Source organism: Aricia agestis, chromosome 16 (genome assembly GCF_905147365.1).
Source record: "Aricia agestis chromosome 16, ilAriAges1.1, whole genome shotgun sequence".
NCBI classification, from domain to species: domain Eukaryota; kingdom Metazoa; phylum Arthropoda; class Insecta; order Lepidoptera; family Lycaenidae; genus Aricia; species Aricia agestis.
In genome coordinates, this window is record NC_056421.1 from 3048558 (window position 1) to 3075172 (window position 26615).

Below are 26615 nucleotides of genomic sequence, written 5' to 3' on the forward strand. Positions count from 1 at the left end.
AAAAACCAACCCGTGTCGAATGACAGGCCGAAATGTGACCCTTGTTAGTATGGCGAAAATACTTGGCTAAGGTTTAGGAACCTACGTCAATTAAATGTTGGTGACATGGGTTAAGGAGGATTGTTTTGGGTGAGAAAAACTCCTACTTACCGTTTCCACCGCCAGTAAACTCTCCGTTTAGAAGAAATTCGCATTTGAGATTTTCGTAATCTTCAGATAAGATCATCTGTTTTCTGATGTTTACAAAGTATTTTTAAGGCATCTCAAGGCTGTCATGAGTGGGTCTTACTTAACTACTCAGCCACGAATGCCGAAGGGGGGGACGAGGGGGCGCAGCCCCCCCAAAGGGGGGCCAAAACAAAAACAAACACAATCTAGAAAGTCCAAAAGTAGGTTAGGTTAGGTTGGAACTTAGACCACAACACCCAGATATAGGAGCCCCGCCTAGCGGGGCTCCGTCGACTTTCTTTTGTAGTAGTTTGTCAAATAAATTGGGGTAGGTTTGTAAACATTTACCAAGATTAAGATAATATTAAGGGGTTGAAGTATTTTCTTACGCGATGGTTAGTAGGTAACTAAAAAGAGTGAAATTATTATTTTTAACAAAAAATTCAAACCGACTTCCAAGGTAAAAACAATAATAATAACATCCTTATAATATGAACTAAAAAGTATTAAATAATTTTTCCTATCTAATAGTGCCTTTTTCCGAATTCGGCTAAGCCTCAACTATTTCTGTACTCGATCTTCATAATTTTGAAGTCGGTGCCAGGTCCAAAAGTTTCAAATATTCTGTCAGAGAACTAAAGATTCAGCTATCTGGTACCGACTTCAAAATTATGAACATTGAGTACAGAATTAGTTACTTACCTAGTAAACCATCGCGTACTATACTTACGTAGAATAATACACCTGCATATTATATATATACATAATATGCAGGTCACACATACAAAATATAATATCAGCTGCAGATAGTTTTAATAAACAATACTTACTTACATTTAAAAATATTATCGAAGCAACTTACTTCTCACAAGTAATGTAAAATGTGTGCCTTACGCTCTGGAGTTAAGGTTGAATTTGTTATGTTCAATTTTTGTGACATTGGTGACCCTGTCGTGGTAATGATGATGATCATGATGAATGTTATTTGCATAGTAGCATATGCTTTCAGTTCTTAAAACATCGCCTAAGCCCCCAAACTTGTATCTATAAGGAATCCGGAGTTCTCTTAGTATCTTCGGAACCATAGTATACCTCGGTGCAAAATCTTGCGTTTTGGTAGCATATGCTTAGGATGCTTCTCACCAAAATCACCAAAACCAAAATCACCATGTTTCCATAAAAATTTCGAGGATTTCCCTCGATTACTATGGTTCCCATCATCAGGTCACCACTTTTGTGAAAATGGGACCAAATTGGAGTGAAACCTCATACAACAAAACAAAAATTTCGAAAATCGGTTCACAAACGGCGGAGTAATCGTTGAACATATGTCGCAGCCGACTGGTTTAAATCGCCGTTCAATCAAACAGCTAGCCCTTTGACTGAACAACGCCATTCAATCACACGTCTAGCTTTTAGATTGAATATATTATTCACTCAAAACGTTCAACACTACAGCTGATTCAAAAGCCGCCGTATAATTGAAGTAGTTCAGCGCGCACCGCTGCGGCGCTAGGTGCGTTTTATTTACAATATGGCGTCAACTAGCAGGTGTTTGTTGGTGTTTGTGGTTGTTTTTCGGAAAGAAAGTAGTTAATAAAAGTTACAAGTGTTATTAAAGAGACAAAAATTATGGAGGCACATACGAGTGAATCAAAATGTCAACAAAATTCGAGGAAAAATTACGTTATATAATTAATAAACCTACTTTTGGACTTTCTGGATTGTGTTTGTTTTTGTTTTAGCGGGGGGCTGCGCCCCCCAAGCCCCCCCTTTTATTTGATGACGGTCGCCGGCTGCTGCCGCAGCACGCTCGCTGCGCTCGCTCGGCTCCCTCTGTGTTGTGGTTTAAGTTCTAACCTAACCAACTTTAGGACTTTCTGGATTGTGTTTGTTTTTGTTTTGGCGGGGGGCAGTGCCGCCCAAACCCCTCTTTGGGGGGGGGGGGGGTGGCTGAAAAAACTGTATTCTAACTAATTTTGAACATATTTAGCACATACAATAATTGTAGCTGATTTATTATTTATGGAATTCCAATAAATACCTTCGTGATGTATTTCATAATCCCGTAATTTCTCCTCGAATATATGTTGAAATTTTGATTCACTCGTTTGTGCCTCCATAATTTTTGTCTCTTTAATAACACTTGTAACTTTTATTAACTACTTTCTTTCCGAAAAACAACCACAAACAATACAACAAACACCTGCTAGTTGACGGCCATATTGTAAATAAAACGCACCTAGCGCCGCAGCGGTGCGCGCTGAACTACTTCGCTTTTGAATCAGCTGTAGTGTTGAACGTTTTGAGCGACTAAAATATTCAATCTAAAAGCTAGACGTGTGATTGAATGGCATTGTTCAGTCAAAGGGCTAGCTGTTTGATTGAACGGATATTTAAACCAGTCGGCTGCGACATATCCACAGCCGAACATATGACCTCCTCCTTTTTGGAAGTCGGTTAAAAAATAATTAAAAAACGCCACCTAAAGACGCTCAGAAATACTAACAACGCGTCGCTGTTTTTTCGAAACGCCATCTAGTTGACGTTGTGCGTCAACAATACTATCAACGCCCTCTGCCCCTACCATGCAGGTGCTAATTAAAAAAGTGTCGAGGTCAAATAATATGTCTAGCCTCCTTTACGCCGAACGCGCGATAAGGAACTTCGTTCCAAAAGGATTATGCAAAAATATTGTCACTTAACTACACAACGAAAATTGAGTTAAATTATCGTCGTTGACACTCGTTCAAGTAGGTACACCAATACCTCCTAATTACTGTAGGTGATTGGTGCTTATTTTACAGGCGAAAGAAAAAACTATTAACTTTTTAGGTTTTATTTACAGAATTTTCCTTTAGTTTAAAATAAAAATTATTACAAAATACTTATTATTTTTTTAAATGCGATTTAAATGATCTATACTAGTATTATAATTCTGCAGTTTGTTTGAACGCGCTAATCTCAGGAACTACTGGTCCGATTTAAAAAATTATTTTATTGTTGGATAGCCCATTGAGTGAGGAAGGCTATAGGCTACATTTTATCACGCTAAGACTAATAGGAGCGAAGAAATAAAGGAAAATGTGAAAAAAACGGGGGAAATTGTATGAAAGGGCTTATTTGAACGCGCTAATCTCAGGAAATACTGGTCCGATTTGAAAAATTCTTCAGTGTTAGATAGCCCATTTATTGATAAAGGCTATAGGCTATATTTTATCTCGCTAAGACTTATAGGAGCTAAGAAATAGAGGACAATGTTGAAAAAACGTGGGAAATTAATGAAAGGGCTTATTTGAACGCGCTAATCTCAGGAACTACTGGTCCGATTTGAAAAAGTCTTTCAGTGTTAGATAGCTCATTTATCGAGGAAGGATATAGGCTATATTTTATCACGCTAAGACTAATAGGAGCAAAGAAATAGAGGAAAATGTGGAAAAAACGGAGAAAAATTATTTGAAATTGCTTATTATCTTAAGAACTACTGGAGCAATTTTTATGTTATTTGGCAAACATGAAGAATAGACCACGTGAAGGAACAAAGGCTATTTTTTGCGGAAAAATGTACGGTTGTGTGAAATTCCTCAATTACGCAAGCAAAGCCGCGCAGAACATCTATTAATATAATAAAATCGTAGGAAAGTCAATTCTGTACATTGAATATTTTTGTACAATAAATAATATTTGGGATGTGATCTACTATGCTAACGCGGACGAAGTCGCGGGCAACAGCTAGTATCACATATTCTTGTAAGACCATCAATTACCTAAGATATTGATCTAGAAGTCGATTTCTTTAAATTTTGTTCGAACTTTAAAAGGTATTGGTATTTTAACGACGTTTTTTGAGTTCCAAGTTCCAACTATTAAAACAAAATACAGAACGCATTTTGACTAAATTTGAACAAGTAAACTTTTTGCCTAAAAATGCGATGTTCCCTTGGGATAGGTACTGTAATTAAATAAATAAACATGTTCGTATCTTCAATAATGGATACGATCCCAATTATTGTCTTTAATAACAATTAATTAAATCAATAGACATAAGTAGACGATAAGTAGTCGTTTAGCTTTAATTACTTTCAAGAATAAATTTTTAGTACTTAGTAGCCAGGTAGGTGGCCAGTATTTAAATCTTTGTGTGGCTTATGATTTTTTTTGCTAAAATACTGGTTATACTTCGGAAGATTCGGCAGAAGTGACAAGGAAATCGCAGGAGTAGCCATACATCTTCGCTCGGGTCAAATGCCCTAGGCTGAGGCGAGTATTAACATTTTTTCCTGCCCAAAAAAGTGTGCCAAGGCGCCAAGGGAGTTTATACTAAAAAGTATTATCGTAAGTGGGCAGTAGGTACTAAAATATTTCGATAACTTACTAATAACTTGCTAAGCAGTAGTCCTCTTAAGTATTTAAGTATTTATTGAATATTGAGAAAACAATTTGATCTTCAATAGAAGTGCTCTCGAGAAAAAGGCACCTGCTAACTAAATGAACAAGGAATTTTCTTGATGTAAAATTCATTTTATTTTTATAATTGGCGATAATACGGTATTTTACAGACTTCGAACATCTAGAAACAATAAAGGAAACATTTAATATCATCAGGCTATTGATTATACAGGATGTAACAAAATAAAGTGAAAATACTTTAGGACATTAAATTGGACGCTGTTAAGCATTCGTGTACTAACCCACAAAAAATTACGTATTAAGTTATGAATGCAGCTATGTTCTTTAGATCATTTAGAACAAGACTGCATTCAAAATTTGACAACATAACAGCGACCATTTACGAGTGCCCTGGATAAGAGTTGACTGTGAAAGTAGCAGCACTAAAAGAGTGACTATATTCTTAACTATTGTATCAGCAAATTCATGACGCTGGAGCGCTTACCCATTCAAATCACAAAAAATGCTTTTTCAGCGCTATTACTTTTACAGTGAACTCTATATTATTAAGGACATATTAACATTTATTATTAACATTTACCCAGTATTAACATTTATTATTTATTTATTTAAATATCCATACTTTCATACCCATACTAAGTACTAACCCATCAATCCCCAAGCGGCAGCCTGCTGCCGCATAATAATTGAAAATCTTTTGTGTCTGCAACACATGGAGGTTATAAATATAAATGCGAAAGTGTGTCTGTCTGTAACCTCTTCATACCCAGACCACTGAACCGATTTTGCTGAATTTTTGTATCCAGGAGATACTTTGAGTCCCGGGAAAGGACTATAGGATACTTTTCATCCCAAAAAAGTGTACGGTTCCCGCGCGATATACGGATTTTGGCGGAACGTAGTTGCGAGCATCAGCTACCAAACAAAACAGAAAACTATAATTAGTATTATCCCTAAAAGAGCCCTACTAATAATATCCAAGTGCAGTCTAATAACCTGATGATTAACTGACTACGTCAGCGATTGATTAGTCATTAGTCAGTAATTGCAAGTAATTGATTGGGCCAGTCGTGAACTTGAGGCATGTGCGGTGCATTGCGTGGGAACTACCAGCTGCCTGCTCGAAACATGATCGATTTAAAACGTTAATAGCGATGGACGATTAAATATAAACAGGGTCGCGAACGTCCAGAGGGCACCATTAACATAATAGCTCCGATGGCAATTATTGATTTGCACGTGGAGAAAGTTTTATGATTTTTTTTTGCATCTGTATATTCTTTTGGAAGAATAAAGACCCTAGCTGAAATATGCCATAAAAATCGGCCAAGTGCAAGTTGGACTCATGAAGGTTTCCGTACCATTATAATATTATTATGTAGAGCAAAAATAGACAAAAATCTTTTTTAATGAAAAGTTTAGAACCCTAGCTATAGCGGTTTTTGTGGTACAGCCTAGAGACAGACAGACAGATATCGAAGTCTTAGTAATAGGGTCCCGTTTTTACCCTTTAGGTACGGAGTCCTAAAAGTTTGGGTAATTTCTGTTCTCCGATGTACGGCGCCACGTGTGTTCGCTCACGTTGTGTTCCTAAACTGTATAGTCACGTTAATTTGCCTTTTTATATTTTTCTATAAATAAAAGCGTGTTGTAATGTAACCTAAATAGTATTATTTCTTCACATTCTTTAAGCGTGTAATGTCATTAAAGATGAGGGAGAGGGAAAAAAGAAACATGCAGGTCAAACCTTAAAAAAGGTCAAACCTAACATCTTCGAAAGCGCGCGCTCCAACGGCGCGGCTGCCGAAACGATTAGCAATGAAACCAGCCTAACACGCAAAACATAAGCCTCTTTTTGATAGCATAATATAATAGTTGGGGAGGGGAAGAGGGGATTTCGTGACTAGCTCGAGCGTGTCAGATTAAGCTTGTATAGGCTTCCGACATGTGTCTAGTCATCATGGTACAGAAATCAGATTTCTCACGTGGTGGGTTAATTTTTTTTTTAATATTGAAATGTCATCGGATTTGTCAGATTAAGATAGAGAATGTTAAGTATACCCCGAAGAAGCTTCCATATAAAGCACTGACGATTCAAAGGTTAGGTAAGCCTGTAGGGACATTTTAAAATATAAAAATATAAAGCTTCATATTTTCCTAACTAAACTTCGCAGATATTTTATTTTGCAATAAACTAAATGATTTAGTCCTTGTTGTCTAAAATATAATAATAACTGACTGAAATAAGCAATTTTCTGAATATATTTTTTATTTTTCAAAACTTTAAAATGGCCGCAGTTTCTGAACCCACCGCTAAAATAAAAAACGCTCTTATTTTTTTTTATCAGTTTTACCTAATGTAAAAAACCTATTAGGTCTCCATGACGCTCGAGTGTCTACAAAATTAGCACCTTCCGATCCCCTACTATAAGATATTTGAAGAATCCAAACAGTTAAACCCTCATTGTTCCAGCCACCATGTTGATGCTGCCAAAGCACTTGAAGATAGCCCTGGGCTGTGGTCTCGGGCTGATCTTCTCGGTGCTGTTTGGATGGGTCATCTTCCCCACTGTTGTGAAGAGCCAGCTGAGAAAGGTAATTAGGTCACAAAATGGCTGCTAGTGCTATTCAGTAAGATATGGTAAGATATGGCACAGTAAAAGACTGTAATATGTCACACGTTACTTTTCCATAGCGTTGTCAGTGCACCGGGTTTCATTGGGAATTAATGAATTGTAATTTACTGTGCAAAATCACAGTTAAATACACATAAAATGATATTATTTACATTGAAAATGTAAGAAATTGCGCATCCAGACTTGATAAGGGTACCAACCCAGAGGTATTTTTAAACAAATATCACCTGTGCCATAATCATGTAAACTGTACCAATAATTGATCTGCCTAATGGACCTGATAAAAGTATTTATCAGGTCCTTTTGAGTTTTGACGGCAATTGAAAATAAATATTATTTAATCCGCATGTTGATAACTTTTTAGCCATTAATATCGAAGCCCAAATAATAGGTTACTAATGAAAAAGAATACAGAAAAATAAGATGGGCGGAACGTACCAAAACAATAGCAATTTCAAGACGTAGAAAAAATACTTAATATTTTGACCGTTCCTGTAATTATAGTCTGTAAAGAATAGCCCTTATTAGAACAAGCTCATTTCAATTTCCCTTTAAAAACGGCTATTAAAAAGCAACGTTTAATAAGCGGCTATTGCCTAGTAATAATGTCAATTAGAAATTAGAATCATTAGCATCAGCACAATGAGAGCAGACTATAAATTTTAGGGATAAAAACATAATAATTTAGAAGCCGCCGTAAACAAACAGACATAAGAGTGCAATTGTCGAAATATAATATCTACCAATGGTAGCGTTAAGCGTACGTAATTGCTTCTGACAGCTATGCAACAGCATATTGCACAATATCTGCTGTCTTTTCAAAATGTTGTATACGAACTTTGTAATCGTCCTGAAAGACTGATAATTATGACGGTTTTCGTTAACGTCCTGCGACTATTACAAATTACAATTGACAATGGCCAAACGGCCTATTCAGAGGCACCTACTACCGTATCTGCCGTTTCAAGACCAAGGCCCTTAACGCGCAGTAAGACAAAATTAATAAAAAGTCAATCTTTTTCTGTTGTGAACAATCTTGGTCTTGACCTTCTATTGGTCCCCAAACCAATTTTTACTTTGGTCCCACCAACCTTGTATGCTTGCAGGAAATGGCTCTGTCCAAGAAGACGGACGTCCGCAAGATGTGGGAGGTGATCCCCTTCGCGCTGGACTTCAAGGTCTACCTGTTCAACTACACCAACGTCGACGACATACAGAAGGGGGCTATACCCATTGTGAAGGAAGTTGGACCATTTTATTTCGAGTAAGTCATCGGGCCACTTAAAAAGATTGCAGCATGATGACTTTTGTCGTTGACAAGGAGTCATCAAAATTTTAATAGGCGACTACCTTAAGCAGCCGTGGGTTCGATTCCCGCGTTGGAAACGTGTCACTTCCAAGTTTGGTTAGGACAATGGAGGCTGATCACCTGATTGTCTGACAAGTAAGATGATCCATGCGTCGGATGGGCATGTAAAAAGTCGGTCCTGCGCCTGATCTCTCGCCGGTCGTGTCGGTCCTCCGTCCCAGTGGGTTATGAGAATAAAAAGAATAGAGTGCTCTTGTATACTGCGCACACACTTGGGCACTATAAAATTACTCCTGCGTAACTGGCCTGGTTTCAATGAAACCAGCAATTGTCACCGAAACCGGTGTGTGAGTGTAATTATTAGTAAAGTCTTTTATAGAGTTTTCGGCATCTAGAACTGCACCGGGGCAGGGCGGGCCGAATGGATACGGAAATATTCGAAGTTTAAATTGCTACATTAACTACGTAAATACTAGTACTAAGTCTTAAAGCTTCGTGGATCATCGGTTTTGTTCGGCTATTTTCGTATCCATTCGGCCCACCCTGCCTGCCTTCTGGGCCAGTTCTAGAAGCCGAAAACGCTATTAGTTTGTATAGACAGTGTTAGGTATTATACAGGGTGTAACAAAACTAAGTGATAATACTATAGGGTGTGTCGGTGTTCCTTATAGAGAGTTCACTGTGAAAGTAGCAGCGCTGAAGTACCAAATTTTTTTTTCACTTTTATATGGGGAAACTCGTGGCGCCGGGGCGCTTGCCCATACAAAAGTGAAAAAAAGGTCTTTCAGCGCTGCTACTTTCACAGTGAACTCTCTACACCCTAAAGTATTACCACTTAGTTTTGTTATATCCTGTATACCGCAAGTTGGATTACCTATAATTTAAAGCTTCATGAATTTGTAAATTCTGGAAAAATTAATTTTCAAGCTTACTTCATCATATTTTTTCTCGGCAATACCCTAATTTCAGGGTTTTGAGTTGTTCAATCATAACTAAGTAGCTTATAGCGATGGCCTTGATGTTTTCTTGGAACATATATTATTTAAATGAAGACAGAGATTTGTCAAGCAAAAAGCGATGCACTGCATACATAAAAAACATTTAATTTGTCGCCTACCTCTGTATAGTCCGCGCAATCCACGAAGACGCGACCCACTACTCCCCCTAATCGTTTATAGTATATGTGTGCATTTCGCCAATGTTTGAGTGTTATCGGTACACACTAATTACCTATGAGTGCACGCTCACACTACAATAAATATACCAATTATTAAGAAAAAGCGTCACGGTCAAAGGGAAAAATGCTCACCCAAAAAGTGATGGGGCGCGTCTTCGTGGATTGCATGGACTATAAGGCGTAGTTCTTTTACATGTGTGTGCATAACTCTGTATAATTACACGCTATTGCGTAGATTGAAGGCTCAAATTTCAGTCTGAGGCTAAGGTCAGATTTATTTTCTAGAATCAAGTAGATTATAGACTATTCCACTCTATTTTAGCTACCACTTAGGCCTTTTATGAGGGGCGCCTTTGACGCGGCAAATAAGTCTACCTATCAATCAAATTGTATCACTTCATACCCGCACTATACTTACGCCACCCTAATAAAGCATTTATGGCGATTGATCGAAAAATCACAATCAGATTTCTAAGTACTTTGTACTTACGCGAAAATAAGTCGGACTTTTTCTGAGAAAATTACCAGGTGTTTCGAGGCCATAAAATTGTTGTTACTTTTCATTTCGCAACTTAGTTCAGTTTTACTTTTGCTGAAGAAAAAAATTCTATCCATATTAAACTAATTTATTAATGCGAATGTGTGTCTGACTGTCTGTTATTTCTACATTTTTTATTAATAGGTATAAAATATAACATGAAGAAATTTAATCAACTAAGAAAGATTTAACATCTGTTTTAAATACGAATCCGTTAAAATAATACTAATTATTTAAAATCGAGCCAACCTGCGTTATAATATTAATTACCTAAAACCTAGTTTATTTAATTGTAATGAAATGAAGATCGCGCGGATAAAATAATACGTTCCTTCGAGTCGTAATTTGTAACAAGAAAACATGAATTGCCAGCACGAATTACCCAAGGGATCATTTAACAGCTGCCTTTTTAGGGTTCCGTAGCCAAATGGCAAAAAATGGAACCCTTATAGATTCGTCATGTCTGTCTGTCTGTCTGTCTGTCCGTCCGTATGTCACAGCCACTTTCCTCTGAAACTATAAGAGTTATACTATTGAAAATTGGTAAGTAGATGTAGTCTGTAAACTGCATTAAGATTTTGATACAAAAAAGGAAAAATTATTAAAAATTTTAGGGGTCCCCGGGATAGGTACAACTGAAACAAAATTTTTTTTTTCATCTAACCTATCCGTGTGGGGTATTTATGGATAGGTCTTCAAAAATCATATTGAGGTTTCTCATGTCATTTTTTTCTAACCTGAATAGTTTGCGAGAGAGACTCTTCCAAAGTGGTAAAATGTGTGTCCCCTAGGGTATGTTATTCGAATATTCGAATACTCGTTTTATTCGAATATTCGACGATTTTATTATTCGAATATTCGCCAAATTATTTTTCGAATAATTCGAATAGTAAAAATATTTTTTACTTTTGTTTAAAATGCTATCAAACATAAAATTAACATGGAATAAGAACACAATTAAGTTTATTTCAGAAAAATAATATTATTTATGAATATTCTACATCTTTAATGTTAATATTATAACATATAAATCTGTTTCAGTAGGGGTCGCAATACCGGGTCATTTAAGCAAAACCGGTATTTTCGGTATTGGCTCCAGACCAATACCGGTATACCGGTATTTTCGATATTTCCGGGATTTAAGCTAAAATTTTTAAGATCTCAGATATTTTAAATAACATGAACTGTTATTATAGGTATCCAATAGGTAAAGCAAAGAACTAGAGTTTAATACTTGTTTATAATGTTATTTTATTTCTACAAATACATAATATTTCGATTTTTATAGACCTTTATTAGATTAAATTAAGGGGGCAAACGAGCAAACGGGTTACCTGGTAAAGCAACTACCGTCGCCCATGGACACTTGCACCATCAGAAGAGCTGAAGGTGCGTTGCCGACCTTTTAAGAGGGAATACGCTCTCTGCTTGAAGGTTTTCAAATCGTCTTGGCCCGGAAATACTGCTAGTGACCTTTCCCTTCAATAGCTTTGGCCAACGACCAGAATGCACGGGTTCCCGAGGGGAGGCACTCGAGTCTCTTACTAATTCTATTGACGTGCTGTTTCTTTGCCCGAGTGATCTCTCTCTTGAGAGATCTAGAGGCAAGGTTGTAATCCATTTTATATGTACTGGTATTTAAATCCCGAGCAGACACTGCATTGGCCCAGGATTGGTAAACCTCCTGCTTGGGGAGCTTTTTTAGGAGGATGAACCAAACCAGGGACGAAATCTGCCACCGGTTGGCACTACAGAGGACGGAATGAAAAGCTCGTCGGGATCATTGGGATGCAAAAAATGACCGCATCCCATCCCAGTCTGCTAACTTGCACACACGACGGTAATTAACAGTACGCTGTCGCAATACCGCCGTAAGTGGCACAGAACTCCTAATAAGGCAATGATCCGATGAACCAAGTGGTGCGGTCATGGATACTAGCCATCAGGATTTGAAGTCAGCAGAAGGTCCAACAGGGAAGGATTCTGACCGTCTACATCTGGGATTCGCGTAGGCGTAGCAACCAGTTGTGTTAAGTCGTTCGCAAGGGCAAAGTCACAGACAGATCTCCCAGCATGATCAGTTTTCAGGAACTGGATCATTTATGTTTTTGGTCGAATATCATTGCTTTTTCGATAGGCGTTTTGAAAAATTGAATCTTTTAAGATAAGCGTTATAAAAATTTTGGCGCTCCTCATATGTATAATAATTGTAAGCATTTGAATTTTATGAGTTCAAGAGTTGTTAATGAATCCGAAGTTATGAACATAGCTCTTGAGGCTTTCGAGATAGACACGAGAAAATTTCGGCATTTGGGGACGTAAAATATGGTGTTTGAAGTAGTATAAAGCTGTGGCTGATAAAAGATCCACTTAATACGAATATTTTTGAAACGTACTTAAGTATTAAGTGGGTACTTATTTAATAATTATGGTTACCTATCACTAAATCACTTGTTTTTCATTTATTTTACTAAAACCGAAAATACCGAATATCCCGGTTTTCGTAAAATGAATACCGGTATTAAGAAGACCTAAATTTGGCCCGGTATCCCGGTATTTTCGAAATTCGGGATCCCGGTTTGCGACCCCTAGTTTTTAGTCTAACTAATGAGTATACGACCATTCATCGTCGCCGTTGACCATGTTTTAGAAACGTCTAATAAATTAATTTGCATGTTTTAGGCAAAATAACGATTTTGCCTAAAGACATGAAAATGAAGATATTATAAACTCCTTTCAGTCATGGATTTCAGTATCGTCAGTAATAGTCGCTAACGATCTGTATCCATTGACTTCTTTCAAGCATAATCACAAGAGAAAAGTAAAAGGTGCTACGATCGAAAACGGTTTACATTTTACAGCCTTTCTTTTATTGCCCAGCTATAGCCTTAAAATATAATTTTTTAAAGTGTTTAACGATAAAAATTAACTATGTCATTTACAAAGATTTATGTTGATAAAAGTAAAAATTAGAATTGCTTACTTCGTAGTAGTAACAAAATAGGTTGTACATGGTTGTACGAAGTTTTTTGTTACTTTTGTTCAGAGTTTTCAGCATTTTTCAAAATTTTTGAATTATTCGAATAATATTCGAATTATTCGAAAACTTTTGTAAAATATTCGAATTATTCGAATAGTAAATTTGTCGAATAATAACATTCCCTAGTGTCCCCCCTCTAACTTCTTAAAGCAGGGGCATGATAAGTCTAAAAATAATATATGATGTACATTACTATAAAACTACCAACGAAAATTGGTTTGAATGATATCTAGCAAGTAGGTTTTTTTTATACGTCATAAATGGTAAACCTTAAATTAATTTTCATTAAATCAACTGAAATATAAAAATAAATCAAAAACTTTTAATTTCATTAAAATAAACCTCTTTCCTGCTGCGGAACCCTTCATGGGCGAGTCCAACTCGCACTTGGCCGCTTTTTTCTTGATGGGTTCAAAATATCAAACTCGCGTCAGGATTCAGGACACGTCATGTTCTGATCTAAAATTCGTAAGACGGAGAACTGAGAAGTAGGTACCTCTCTCTTCTGTTCCTGCTATATCGTTTTAATATCTGCGAGCACTCGGCTACTTCAACGAGCTATTTTTTTATTTCTAAGATAGAGCTACTTATTACGTTAAAGAGACGATATCAATTATTACCGACTATAGCACAATAGACATAACTACACTATAGCGTCAATTCAGACCACGACGCGACGTATAGAAGCATTTCTAAGGGTCAATTCAGATAGTTACGTGACGCGTAGACGCATTTCCAAAATTTGTATTGAATTAACAGATTTCAATTGCGTGAGACGTCTAGTCATGCAAGTCTGTCAAATCCATACAAAATTAGGGTCAATTCAGAGTCTAAATTTGTATGGATTTTGGAAATGCATCTACGCGTCGCGTTACTGTCTGAATTACCCTATAACCATTAAAGGAATTTCCTCCCCAGGGAATGGAAGGAGAAGGTGGAGATAGAGGACCACGAAGACACGGACACTGTGACGTACAAGCGGCGGGACACCTTCCACTTCCGCCCGGACCTGTCCGGCCCCGGACTGACGGGGGACGAGATGATTACTATGCCCCATCCGTTGCTCTTCGTAAGTTATACCAAAGTAAATAGATAAAGTAAAACTTTCTCAGAAGAGATCTCGAAATTTTTAATACGTTTGGCGTAGTATGTCATATTATCGGCCGGCGCGCGCCGTACTGCGTTCAGCTTGTAATTTGTAAGGGAGATGGCGCGGCCACGCCGACTGTATGTGCGCCGCAGACTCGATCACACAATTATTATTTTTAACAAAAAATTAAAAGCGACTTCCAAGGTAAAAACAATAATAACATCCTTATAATATGAACTAAAAAGTATTAAATAATTTTCCTATCTAATAGTGCCTTTTTCCGAATTCGGCTAAACCTCAACTATTTCTGTACACAATCTTCATCATTTTGAAGTCGGTACCAGATAGCTGAATCTTTAGTTTTCTGACAGAATATTTGAAACTTTTGGAACTGGCACCGACTTCAAAATTGGAGCCCCGCGTAGCGGGGCTCCAATTTCTGGGTGTTGTGGTATAAGTTCCAACCTAACCTTACCTACTGTTGGACTTTCTGGATTGTGTTTGTTTTTGCTTTGGCCCCCCCCTTTAGGCTGCGCCCCCCCCGTCCCCCCTTCAGTATCCGTGGCTGAGTAGTTAAGTAAGACCCACTTATCACAGCCTTGAGATGCCTTAAAAATACTTCGTAAACATCAGAAAACAGATGATCTTATCTGAAGTTTACGAAAATCTCAAATGCGAATTTCTTCTAAACGGAGAGTTTACTGGCGGTGGAAACGGTAAGTAGAAGTTTTTCTCACCCAAAACAATCCTCCTTAACCCATGTCACCAACATTTAACTGACGTAGGTTCCTAAACCTTAGCCAAATTTTGCTAAGTATTTTCGCCATACTAACAAGGGTCACATATCAGCCTGTCATTCGGCAGGGGTTGATTTTTGAGAAAAATTTATCTGAGCTTTTTTGCTTCCCTTGGCGCCCCCTATCGATTGGTATAATATAAAGGGGTGGTCAAAGGGGATTGTATTTTTGTCGTCAAAATTTTTCCAAGTATTTTCGCCATACTAACGAGGTTCGTATATCGGCCTGTATCTGGCCGGGGGTTGATTTTTGAGAAAAGTTTATCTGAGCTTTCTTACTCCCCTTGGCGCCCCCTATTGATTGGTGTATTCAAAAGGGGTGGTTATAAGAGGTTGAATTTTTTTTGTCCAAATTTTTCCAAGTATTTTCTCCGTACTAACAAGGGTCACATTTCGGCCTGTCTTTTGACAGGGGTTGATTTTTGAGAAAAGTTAATCTGAGCTTTTTTGCTCCTCTTGGCGCCCCCTATCGATTGGTATTTCAAAAAACCCTTTTTGAAATACCAATCGATAGGGGGCGCCAAGAGGAGCAAAAAAGCTCAGATTAACTTTAACCACCCGGTTATAAGAGGTTAAAATTTTGACGAAAATTTTTTCATTTTTCCATAGTGACCCGTTTCCTTCATTCCAACCCAAATGTGTGCCTTACGCTCTGGAGTAAAGGTTGAATTTGTTACTTATGTTCAATTTTGTGGTACTAGAAATATTATGTATTTTGAAACAACATTTAAGTATATTTTTTTGTATTAAAATCGCTTTGAAATGCCAAATAAATAAGGACATAACGTGATGAATGATTATATTTTATGGTGTTGTGTGTATATTGTATCCATATACAACCATGTGAGTTGTGACATTGGTGACCCTGACATGGTAGTGATAATGATGATGAATGTAATTTGCATAGTAGCATATGCTTTCAGTTCTTAAAACAACGCCTAAACCCCCAAACTTGTATCTATTAGGAATCCGGAGTTCTCTTAGTATCTTCGGAACCATAGTATATCTTGGTGCAAAATCTTGCGTTTTGGTAGCATATGCTTAGGATGCTTCTCATAAAACCAAAATCACCATATGTTTCCATATAAATTTTGAGGAGTTCCCTCGATTACTCATGGATCCCATCATCAGATCACCATTTTTGTGAAAATGGGACCAAATTGGAGTGAAACCTAATATAACAAAACAAAAATTTTGAAAATCGGTTCACAAACGGCGGAGTAGTGGTCGAACATACAAAAAAAAAATATCCACAGCCGAATATTTATATATTCGGCTGTGGATATATTTTTTTTTTGTATGTTCGACCACTACTCCGCCGTTTGTGAACCGATTTTCAAAATTTTTGTTTTGTTATATTAGGTTTCACTAATATAACAAAACAAAAATTTTGAAAATCGTTCCTCCTCGTTCCTCCTCGTTTTTTGGAAGTCGGTTAAAAAGTGTGCCGTCTGCGATCTCCCTTAAACATGTTGAAAGTGACATTCGCGCCCAACTCGCGTATATTCCCCCGTTTGTTTGAAGTCGAGGTACTCCTTAGGGTTGATTCAGACGGCAACGCGTAGATGCTATATCTAAATTTATATGAATTTGACAGATTTCAATTGCGCGAGGCGACATGCCAATCTGTCAATTCAGTACTTTAGAAATGCATCTACGCGTCGCTTTGCGGTCTGAATCAACCCTTAGTTCTGTCTACTCTGGTTATACGTCATAAAAGTAGACCGTGTGTCACGTTGAAAAAGTTAGGCGCCACTTTGGGTTAAAAGTTAAACTTTGCCTAAATATCACGTTACTTTCCTTGTAACGCTTTAGTCTCTAAATCAGCGGGCAGCGGGGCGGGAGCGGTGGCGGCGCGTTCCAATGTATATATTTATTTTGTATGCTTATGTGCAAATAAAGAATTTATAAATAAATAAATAATAAACAATACGGCTTGATTAGTGCACGCGCCAAAACAACCTCGAAGTTCTTTTGTAGTGTCTCAAAATAAATTTTAGCCATCAATCTTAGTTGCGTCAAATTTTTGTTTGGAAAAGCTGTTATCGTTAATAATAACGATAGTAATTATCTTCCGGTCTATTAGTATCAGAACTTTTTTGGGTTTTATCAAACATAATATTCTGTCGCTGTCTTTGTGTGATATTTATTTACGTCACTCAGAAAACTCCGTCAATTACTCGCTCGTAAATCGTAATGCTTATAATAATAATTATGTAAAGCCCGCTCTACACACTCTCTCTCTCTCTTTCTATATATATATATATAGAAAGAGTGAGAGAGTGTGTATATATATATATATATATATATATATATATATATATATATATATATATATATATATATATATATATATATATATATATATATATATATATATATATATATATAGAAAGAGAGAGAGAGAGAGTGTGTAGAGCGGGCTTTACATAATTATTATTATAAGCATTACCATTTACGAGCGAGTAATTGACGGGGTTTTCAAATAGCTAGTATTCATAAAACTCTACATAATAGTCTTACATTTTAAATCTCGCCAAACTAATTGTTTAACGGCGAGCTTTGGCCTAATGCACTGGCCCAACGTTGCGCGTTGGTCCAATGAGTACAGCGGAATTTTGCCCCAAACATTGCTTACAGAAGAAGACGCGTGTTTTTAGTCACATGCGCGATAAGACGAATAAGACAGTACACGAATGGCATTTTGTGGTCATAATTTATTTAATGCAATCAAACAAATAAAAAAAATACTCTTCATAATGTTAATATACAATTTTAATAATATATACTGAGATTAGATTAAGAGGGGCGAGAGAAATTGAAAATAGGTATTTGAAAATGTATTGCTGTCTCACCAATCTCAAGTCTCCCACCGCAGAGCGCGATAGAGACAACACGACAAAAGTTCTTATAAAAGAACAGAAAATCTTCGATTCGTTGTCTGCTGATTCCTTCTCCAAAACCTAACCGATTTAAGTACTTTTTTCATTAAGAATTAAAGCAAGGTTTGAGCTGTGTTCCTATGTTTTTTTTTTTTTTGTATATTTTAGTCAGTTTTGTTTTCTGGGTGTTTGAACACAGAGGAAAATCTGGCCATTTTTTTTGGGTTTTTGGACGTTCTTATCCTTTTTAATAATAAAATTATGAAAAAAAAAAAGGAAAACATAGGGACATGCTAATAATGGCCATAAATACTCAGGAAAAAATCATAACTCTACCGGCATTATCCAGGGAGGATACAGGGGACAATGTTTGTATGGAAAAACAGCGGTGTGGACTCCTCTTAACAATGTATTTAGCAAGCATTTGTTTAATTAAATGCATGTTAACATGTGGAATAAATTTTATCATTCCACCCTCCTTTTCCATGTTGAAAACGGAATGGAATTGCTTCCTTATTCCTACACAATGTGATTAAAAAGGGTACACAGATTTCTTTCACACGCTCGTGGGGTTCGATTTTACATAATAATTTAATCTCAACATATTATGGGTTGTACCCATGGGTTGTACTTGTAAGCAGTATCATCATCATTTTTACCTTCAACTTTCTAGTAAGTTCAAACTAACCTAAACACGACTGTAAAGATATTAATATTGTTTTCTAAGTGTCTAAACACACTAGGCCGAAAAAACGCGGTCGATGCTCGGCATGATAACGCCTGCAATGTATTTTAAATTACCGATGACACAGATTGCCGAAAATACGTCGCGTTATATTGTATGCGTAGCGCATTGCTGGCGTAATCATGCCGAACTTTGGCCGCGTATTTTCGGCCTAGTGTGCAAGACTATAGAATATGTTGCCCCTAGTCACAATTCTTGAAACATTTGGAACCGTACATTTTCGCCACTAAAAATTTTACAATATGTTTGCACTGAACTCAAAGTATCTCCATATCGTACTATATTTCCATCGAAATCGGTTCAGCGGGGTAACAATCAAGCATACTTACACATTTATAATTTTAGTCTGAATTATTTACAATGTTTACTGTCAGTTTTAGATACTTTCGGTCCAGGGAATAGTCATAGAAAGTTGTTACACCAAAAAATTTTGTTTCAGGGAATGGTCAACAAGCTACATAAAACTAAACCTTCAATGCTGAACATGGTATCCAAAGCCATTAACGCAATATTTGAAAACCCCCCAACCTACTTCCTGACTGTAAAGGCAATAGATATCCTTTTCAATGGAGTTCTGGTGAACTGTGACAAAACTGAATTCGCTCCAAAGGCTGTGTGCACGGGACTGAAGAAAGAGGCAGCGGATAGCTTTATAATAAAACCTAATAATCAGCTGTGGTTCTCTCTGTTTGCGCCTGTAAGTATTGCACATTGTGGGTACTGAATAAAGAAGATGAAGTTTCAAAAGTTAAGTCAATCGCTAAAGAGTCAAGTAAGATTTTGGTATTCTGTTTATATCATCATAGGTATCACCATAACGTCTAATCTAACCTTATTAGGACAGCTACATAATATGACGTAGTCAGGTTACCTTTTATAATAAACTCTTGATTGCAATGAGAATAAAATATCCTGTATTTGTTTTGGCACTCTATAATGCGCCTATTTGCGCCAGTGCAGGAGTAATATCGTGATATTCCTCTCTTTCTTCATATTCAGCAAACAGAAGGCATAATAGTATTTTATAGCAACCCAGAACAGTAGAATTTAGCTATAACTTATAAGTTATCGATCAGTAACTTTAACATTTCAGCGCAACGGAACAATAAACCCCCACGTGATAACTGTCCAACGAGGCATCAGGAACGTGATGGATGTTGGCAAAGTGGTGGCCATCGACGGCAAAGAGGAGCAGGGCCCTTGGACTGGTCAATGCAAGCTTTTCGAGGGCACTGACGCGACGGTATTCCCTCCGTTCCTGACTGAGAATGACCGCCTCGCGTCGTTCTCTGCGGATCTCTGTCGGTAAGGTTTTTAAAAGAAAATTGTGTTATTTTGGAACATTAGTTCAATAGCTAGATCTACTTTCTTTATTTTTCTTCTTTTTCTTCTATCTATATATCTATATACATATAATAAAACTGTAGAAATGACAATTCTGTACATTAAAGATATCCAAAAAATAATAAGCGGGGGCTGTTACTACATCGCTATAGAAGCCAAAACTGTGGTTAGTTTTTTGTCTGTCTGTCTGTCTGTCTGTCTGTCTGTCTGTATGTTTGTTCCAGCATCACACGAAAACTACTGATCTGATTTGAATTCGGTTTTCGCAGATATATTTGTCTTCTCCCAACTTAACATCTGGTGTACAAAAATTTTTCCCCCACCTCTCCAAGGGGTCAAAAGAGGGGGTAAGATTTTGTTCTAAACTTTTTTCTTTAACACGAAAACTACTGATCCGATTTGAATACGGCTTTCGCAGATATATATGCCTTGTTCAAACTTAACATCTGCGCCGTCCCAATCCCCCCCCGCCTGGTAATGTCAAAACATACAGATTTTGAGTGTCGTTTGATTAACATGCGGGAGGCTTTGCCCCCGGCTGGTACTTGGGGGGGCTGCGCCTGGTAATGTTGCTAAGCAAAATGGTGTTGCGTCGTTAGTGTTGAGTTTTACTCCTTCTTTAGAATCAAAGTAAGTTATTTATTAAAAGTGAAATTAATCTAACCAAAACTAAACATGCAGATTTTGCGTGTCGTTTGATTAATATGCGGGAGGCTTTGCCCCTGCCCTTACTTGGGGGTGTTGAGTTTTACTCCTCCTTCTTTAGAATCAAAGTAAGTTATTTATTAAAAGTGAAATGAATCTAACCAAAACTAAACATGCAGATTTTGCGTGTCGTTTGATTAATGTGTGGGAGGCTTTGCCCCTGCCCCTACTTGGGGGGCTGCACCCCCCCCAAACCGCCCCCCCCCCCCCCCACCTGGTAATGTTGCCATGCAAAAACGTGTTGCGTCGTTAGTGTTGAGTTTTAATTCTCCTTTAGGATCATACAAAGTAATTTATTAAGATTAACTTAACAATCTAACCAAAACTTAACATACAGATTTTGAGTGTCGTTTGATTAACATGCGGGAGGCTTTGCCTCCGGCCGGTACTTGGGGGGGCTGGGCCCCCCCATACCCCCCTCCCCCTCCTGGTAATGTTGCCAAGCAAAAACATGTTGCGTCGTTAGTGTTGAGTTTTAAGTTATTAATTAATAGTGAAACATGTGAAACATACAGATTTCGAGTGTCATTTGATTAATATGAGGGAGGCTTTGCCTGGATATGGACAGACGGACAGGCTGATATTATATCTTTGTAATCGGGTTCCGTTTTTTACCATTTGAGTAAGGGACCATAAAAAGGAGAGAATTATCCATTTCCGTTAAAATTATACTATGGTAAAGTCGCGGGAAACAGCTATCCATACTAATATTATAAATGCGAAAGTGTATTTGTTTGTTTGTTTGTTTGTCCTTTCTTCGCAGCCTAACAAAGCAACCAATTGACTTGATTTTTGGCATCGACTTAGTTGAAAGGATAGAGAGTAACATAGGCTACTTTTGGTCTTGGAAAAACATCATGTTTCTAAAGGAGATTTGCAAGAATATTCGTATCGTACACGATTTTCGAATTCCACGCGAGCGAAGCCGCGGGCAAAAGCTAGTTTTAGAATATATGTGTGTGGTTTTGATAATACTCATTTTGATAACGACATAAGAAACGATGTGGAAATGCAGTCTTGCAGTAAACATCAGGTCAGGCTACTGGCTGAAATGTATCACTAGAAACCACTTCTTTTTGAATCGCTGTATATTGCAAACTCTCTCTTAAAAGTCTGAAAAATAACATTAACACGTCTATATATTTAAAGTCCTACATCACTCCTACTATTTTCAGAACCTTCAAACCCTGGTACCAAAAGAAGACGTACTACCGCGGCATTGCGACCAACAGATACATCGTCAACATCGGAGACTTCGCCAACGACCCCGACCTTCAGTGCTACTGCTCGCCTCCTGGCTCCTGTCCCTTGAAGGGCCTGATGGACGTAGAGGAGTGTGTCGGAGTGCCCTTCGCAGTGTCCCTACCCCATTTCTACGATGCAGACCCTTCGCTTCATGATGGAGTGAAGGGTTTGACTCCTGATGTGAACGAGCATGAGATTTATATTGATTTTGAGCCGGTTAGTTTTTGTATCACCTGCGGCCCTTAGCACTTTGTTGGCTCATAATGGTTAAATAGAATAAAATACGAACGTGAAGAATATTCGTTTATAGCTTCGCAATCATGGTTACTATTATTATGATCCAAAATGGAGAAGGCCCATCTCGCTAATCTCTGTAGCTCTAAGTACTAACCACAGAGTACAGATATAGATCAAGATAAAATATACCGGATTTTTATGTACTTCGCGTGCCATATCGCGTTCCCAAACGACGAGCAATGCTCGTCTTTCGAAAGTATTTTCTTTAGTCTGCTATCGGAATCGGACGTCAATCGGAATTTTAAAAATGCCTAAATGCCTAATTGTGCCGTATTGAGCTGTAGAAATCCGAATGGAAAGGTTGGCCTAGATAATGGACACGTTTCTCATCATCGGTACTTCACAAAAAAGTGGCACGCTCGTTTTCATACAAATGGTGGGATAGGCAGTATCTATCTTGTACTAACTATATTCGTCTGTATACCTGTCACATGCTACTTGATAATCCATGTTAAATTAAGCGTGAAGAAAATATTATTATAATAAGGGCGTGATAGATTATGATTTTTTAAATTTACAGATAAGCGGAACACCAATGGTGGCAAAGCAAAGGGTACAATTTAACGTAGTGTTGCTGAAGACAGACAAAATCGAACAATGTAAGGAGCTGCCCAACACTCTGGCACCCCTTTTTTGGATTGAAGAGGTGAGAATTTTTCCAATTTTACTGTTAAATGACAAAGAAGAATGAGATTGAATGTGTGCACGTTCTTTTATATTCTGAACTAATTTTTGAGCCCTACTTTAGTTTCAAAAGAAAATATGGGGATACAAAAAATTCTTTGAGAAAATATTTGTGTTTAGTGTTTGAGACATGAATCATGATATTATGAAAAGACATTTTGCCTCTGAAAATGTCATGGGTCGGCTGTGTCTACAGATATTTTAGGCTCTATTATAATATTAATATCAGTCCTTAAACCCAAAACCAGTATACACTATACCAATATTAGGCCAATGACCAATCTCTATCTTTAGAAGTCACCTTGTCGGTTTTGGGAATTTCTCGGAATGATCCCAAACTCTGACGTAAGCGAGACGAATTACAAATAATGGAATTGATTAATTTATTTAATTAAATAGCTTACTTGTGTGGTAATAAATAGCAATTTTAACTGTCATCTAATAAGCCACCTCGCATCCTACTCGTATCTAAATCAAATAGTCAATTAAGCAAAAACGACCTCCGTGGCTCAATGTTTAGAGTGTGTGGCAACTCAAGCCGGGGGTCGCGGGTTCGAATCCCGCCGACGGAACAAAAAGTTTTTCAATGTTCCAGGGTCATGGATATGTATTAAATATGTGTATGATATAATAAAAATCTCAAATATATGTATAGTATAAAAGTATTAAATATATTTCCGTTGTCTGGTACCTGTAACACAAGTCCTTCAGGTACTTAGCACGGGGCCAGACTGACGTGGTGTGAAGCGTCCATAGATTAGATTAGAAGCAGAGGATTTGGTAGACGCGAAAGCTTTATATATCAAGTTTTGTTTTTAAAATAGTCACTACTTGTCCCCAGTCCTATCCCTTATTTTTTTAAATTTGACGTAGTATTAGCTCAGGCAACAAAAAGAAGTATCTGTGTTAATCAAGAACACAAATACTTCTTTTTGTTGAAAAAAAAAAAGTAGAGTAAAGTAGTTACATAAGTCATGTTTTTTAAACGCCGAAGCTCCATTTAAAGACTAGTAATTGAAAAGATCGATTCAAGCCTCGCTTTATTTCAGGGTCTGGCGCTGAACAAGACATTTGTGAACATGCTGAAGTATCAACTCTTCATACCGAAGCGCGTGGTCGGCATACTCCGCTGGCTGATGGTCAGCTTCTGTGTGTTCGGGATTCTGGGAGGCATGATATACCACTTCAAAGGTGAGAATCATAACCTAACCCATTCATTAATAATAGTTTAAAAAAACTTCCTTCCACCTTTAAGATAAAAAATGCAAGTTGATGAAATCCACTCAAATAAGCTTTTTCTGGAAAAGTCAGGTAAGTAAACATTTTTCTTTTATTTCAACAAGTTATATCTTTAGAACGCTGCCGTTCACTTACATTATATAAATTTTATTTTCCATTATTGATCTTAAAATATTTACTTGGAATGCAAAAGATTAAATATCATACCAACGTATTTGTAGCTAGCCAGCCTTTATTAGCTTTTTCTGTCTAGGTTAGACAGAAAAGGCCTAACAAGAGTCAAACTAATCTAAGCCTATAGGATTAGTGTCAATTCCACCAACATAGCCTGTTAGAGCTACCTAATCCTTATACATAATAATCACTCACAAGCAATATTATTTAAAAGAAAGTTTACACCAAAACTAGACGAGAAACAACGATGCATTTGAGCTTTGTCCACATTGTGCCTTTTTCTGTTCGTCAAGGGCATGCGTTATAGCGCAGTCAACAGCGAACGTGAGGCATGCCCTCTGACCGTATACAAAAATTCAAAAATGACATTATTGGCGTTGCGTTCCTTGACGCATTTAATTATTGAATGCGCCAATATGAAAGTTAATGAGATACATGATGTGTGGACATAGCTATAGCCTACGAATAATAAAAACTAAGGAAAAGTAACTCCGTCAAAAAACATGCTCCACAATACTTGTCAAAAAAGTGTACCTTAGGTACACATTTCAATACATTTGCAATATTTAAGCGACCTTGAGCGGTACTAGGCTGACGTTACATGACAGATCAAAAGGAACCAAATTTAAAACGGTAATAGTATGGGAGTTACGATTCCTTAGTTTTTATTATTCGTAGGCTATAGCGATACAAAATGTTTATATCAAGCAGTGTCACTTCACCTAATTGTTCAATTTATTTGAATAGTTTTAAACTGTCACTATAAGCGTTTTCGGCACCTAGAACTGTTCCGGGACAAGGCAGGCAGGGCAGGCCGAATGGATACGGAAATAGCCGAACAAAACCGATGATCCACGAAGCACGTGGATTTATTACTAGTGCAATACGTACTCGTAGTTTATGTTCTTAATTAAAAATTCGGCTATTTTCGTATCCGTTCGGCCCGCCCTGCCTGCCCTGCCCCGGGGCAGTTCTAGATGCCGAAAACGCTATACTTAAGTTTTTTTTCAAGATGGCTGATGGAAGATGGATCTAAATTCAATAATTATTAACACTCGGAAAAGTAACCTTGTGCAATTGTAACTTTTCCGAACTGTTTTTTTTTTTTTTGCAAAGATAGAATTGGAATGTTCTTACCCTCACTGCTCACACACAAAAGAAACAATGCAGAGGGGAATTTCATTTGAATAAATAGAAAAATTCTGAGTGTGACAAACAACATTCAAAAGAATGTGGAATTGCAATCATGTCGCTCAGGCGAAAGAGGGGTCGCCCTATAGATAATATGACGGAGGACATGATATAACTGTATTACAGCTATTAGCTATCCATACTAATATAAAAATGCGAACGTGTGTCTGTCTGTCTGTTAAATCTTGACACCCAAACCACTGAATTGCTTTTGCTGAAATTTGGTATAGAGGAGATTCTTGGAGACCCGTTTTTGGATTATTACGTTTTGACTATAGTTATCGATATATTATTATTATCTGTAAATGTAATGTAATGTCCGCTCGAGCCGACCCCTAGATGCCGAAGTATGGCTATACCAATTCTAAGTGAACTTATATTTTTTTTTTCAGATAACATAATGCGCTTCGCCGACTCTCCCGGCTCTGCCTCCACCACCAAGGTCAACCCGGACGACGGCATGATACAGAACCTGGGACCCACTAAGATAGAGTCGTAATGCACAAAATAGCTGCTTAATGTAATATATTTAGTAGGAAAACTTAAAGATTATAATCATATAAATAGATTTAGTGCCTGTTTTACAACCTGAGCATATTGTGTAAAGGTCGCTGAACGGAAAGAAATAAAAAAGTGAGAGTTCGGAAAAACATAACTAGCGCCGAAACTCGCTTACGAGTTTTACCGCTATATTGGATTCGGTAGATTATAAAACAGGCGCTAAGTACTAAGTACTTAGAAGAACTAAGACTTAAAATGTTACAATCATTGTTAAGATAAGTAATTAAATAAATTATTTTAATGTACTTTTTTGGGTTTAATTTATACTTAGTAAAATTTTACCACTTTGGAAGAGTCTCTCTCGCAAACTATTCAGGTTAGAAAAAAATTATATTTGAAACTTCAATATGATTTTTGAAGACCTATTCATAGATACCCCACACG

At 37.3% G+C, this 26615-nt stretch overlaps 1 protein-coding gene across 1 annotated transcript; it reads left to right on the plus strand.

Annotated features, from left to right (window-relative positions):
- The first annotated feature begins 7056 nt into the window (after positions 1–7056).
- LOC121735004 (sensory neuron membrane protein 1-like) lies at positions 7057–26250 on the plus strand. The gene is made up of 9 exons (XM_042125672.1): positions 7057–7173; positions 8321–8478; positions 14197–14347; positions 19231–19488; positions 19885–20096; positions 22016–22301; positions 22903–23028; positions 24116–24257; positions 26063–26250. Exons 1-9 carry the CDS (start codon positions 7057–7059, stop codon positions 26167–26169), a joined length of 1557 nt encoding a protein of 518 aa, XP_041981606.1. The 3' UTR covers positions 26170–26250.
- The last annotated feature ends 365 nt before the right edge of the window (positions 26251–26615 follow it).

Coding starts and splice junctions, on each gene's coding strand:
- LOC121735004 (XM_042125672.1), top strand. CDS start 7,057: ATGTTGATGCTGCCAAAGCACTTGAAGATAGCCCTGGGCTGTGGTCTC. Junction 19,489..19,884: donor GGTTCTCTCTGTTTGCGCCT/GTAAGTATTGCA, acceptor TTAACATTTCAG/CGCAACGGAACAATAAACCC. Junction 24,258..26,062: donor CATGATATACCACTTCAAAG/GTGAGAATCATA, acceptor TTTTTTTTTCAG/ATAACATAATGCGCTTCGCC.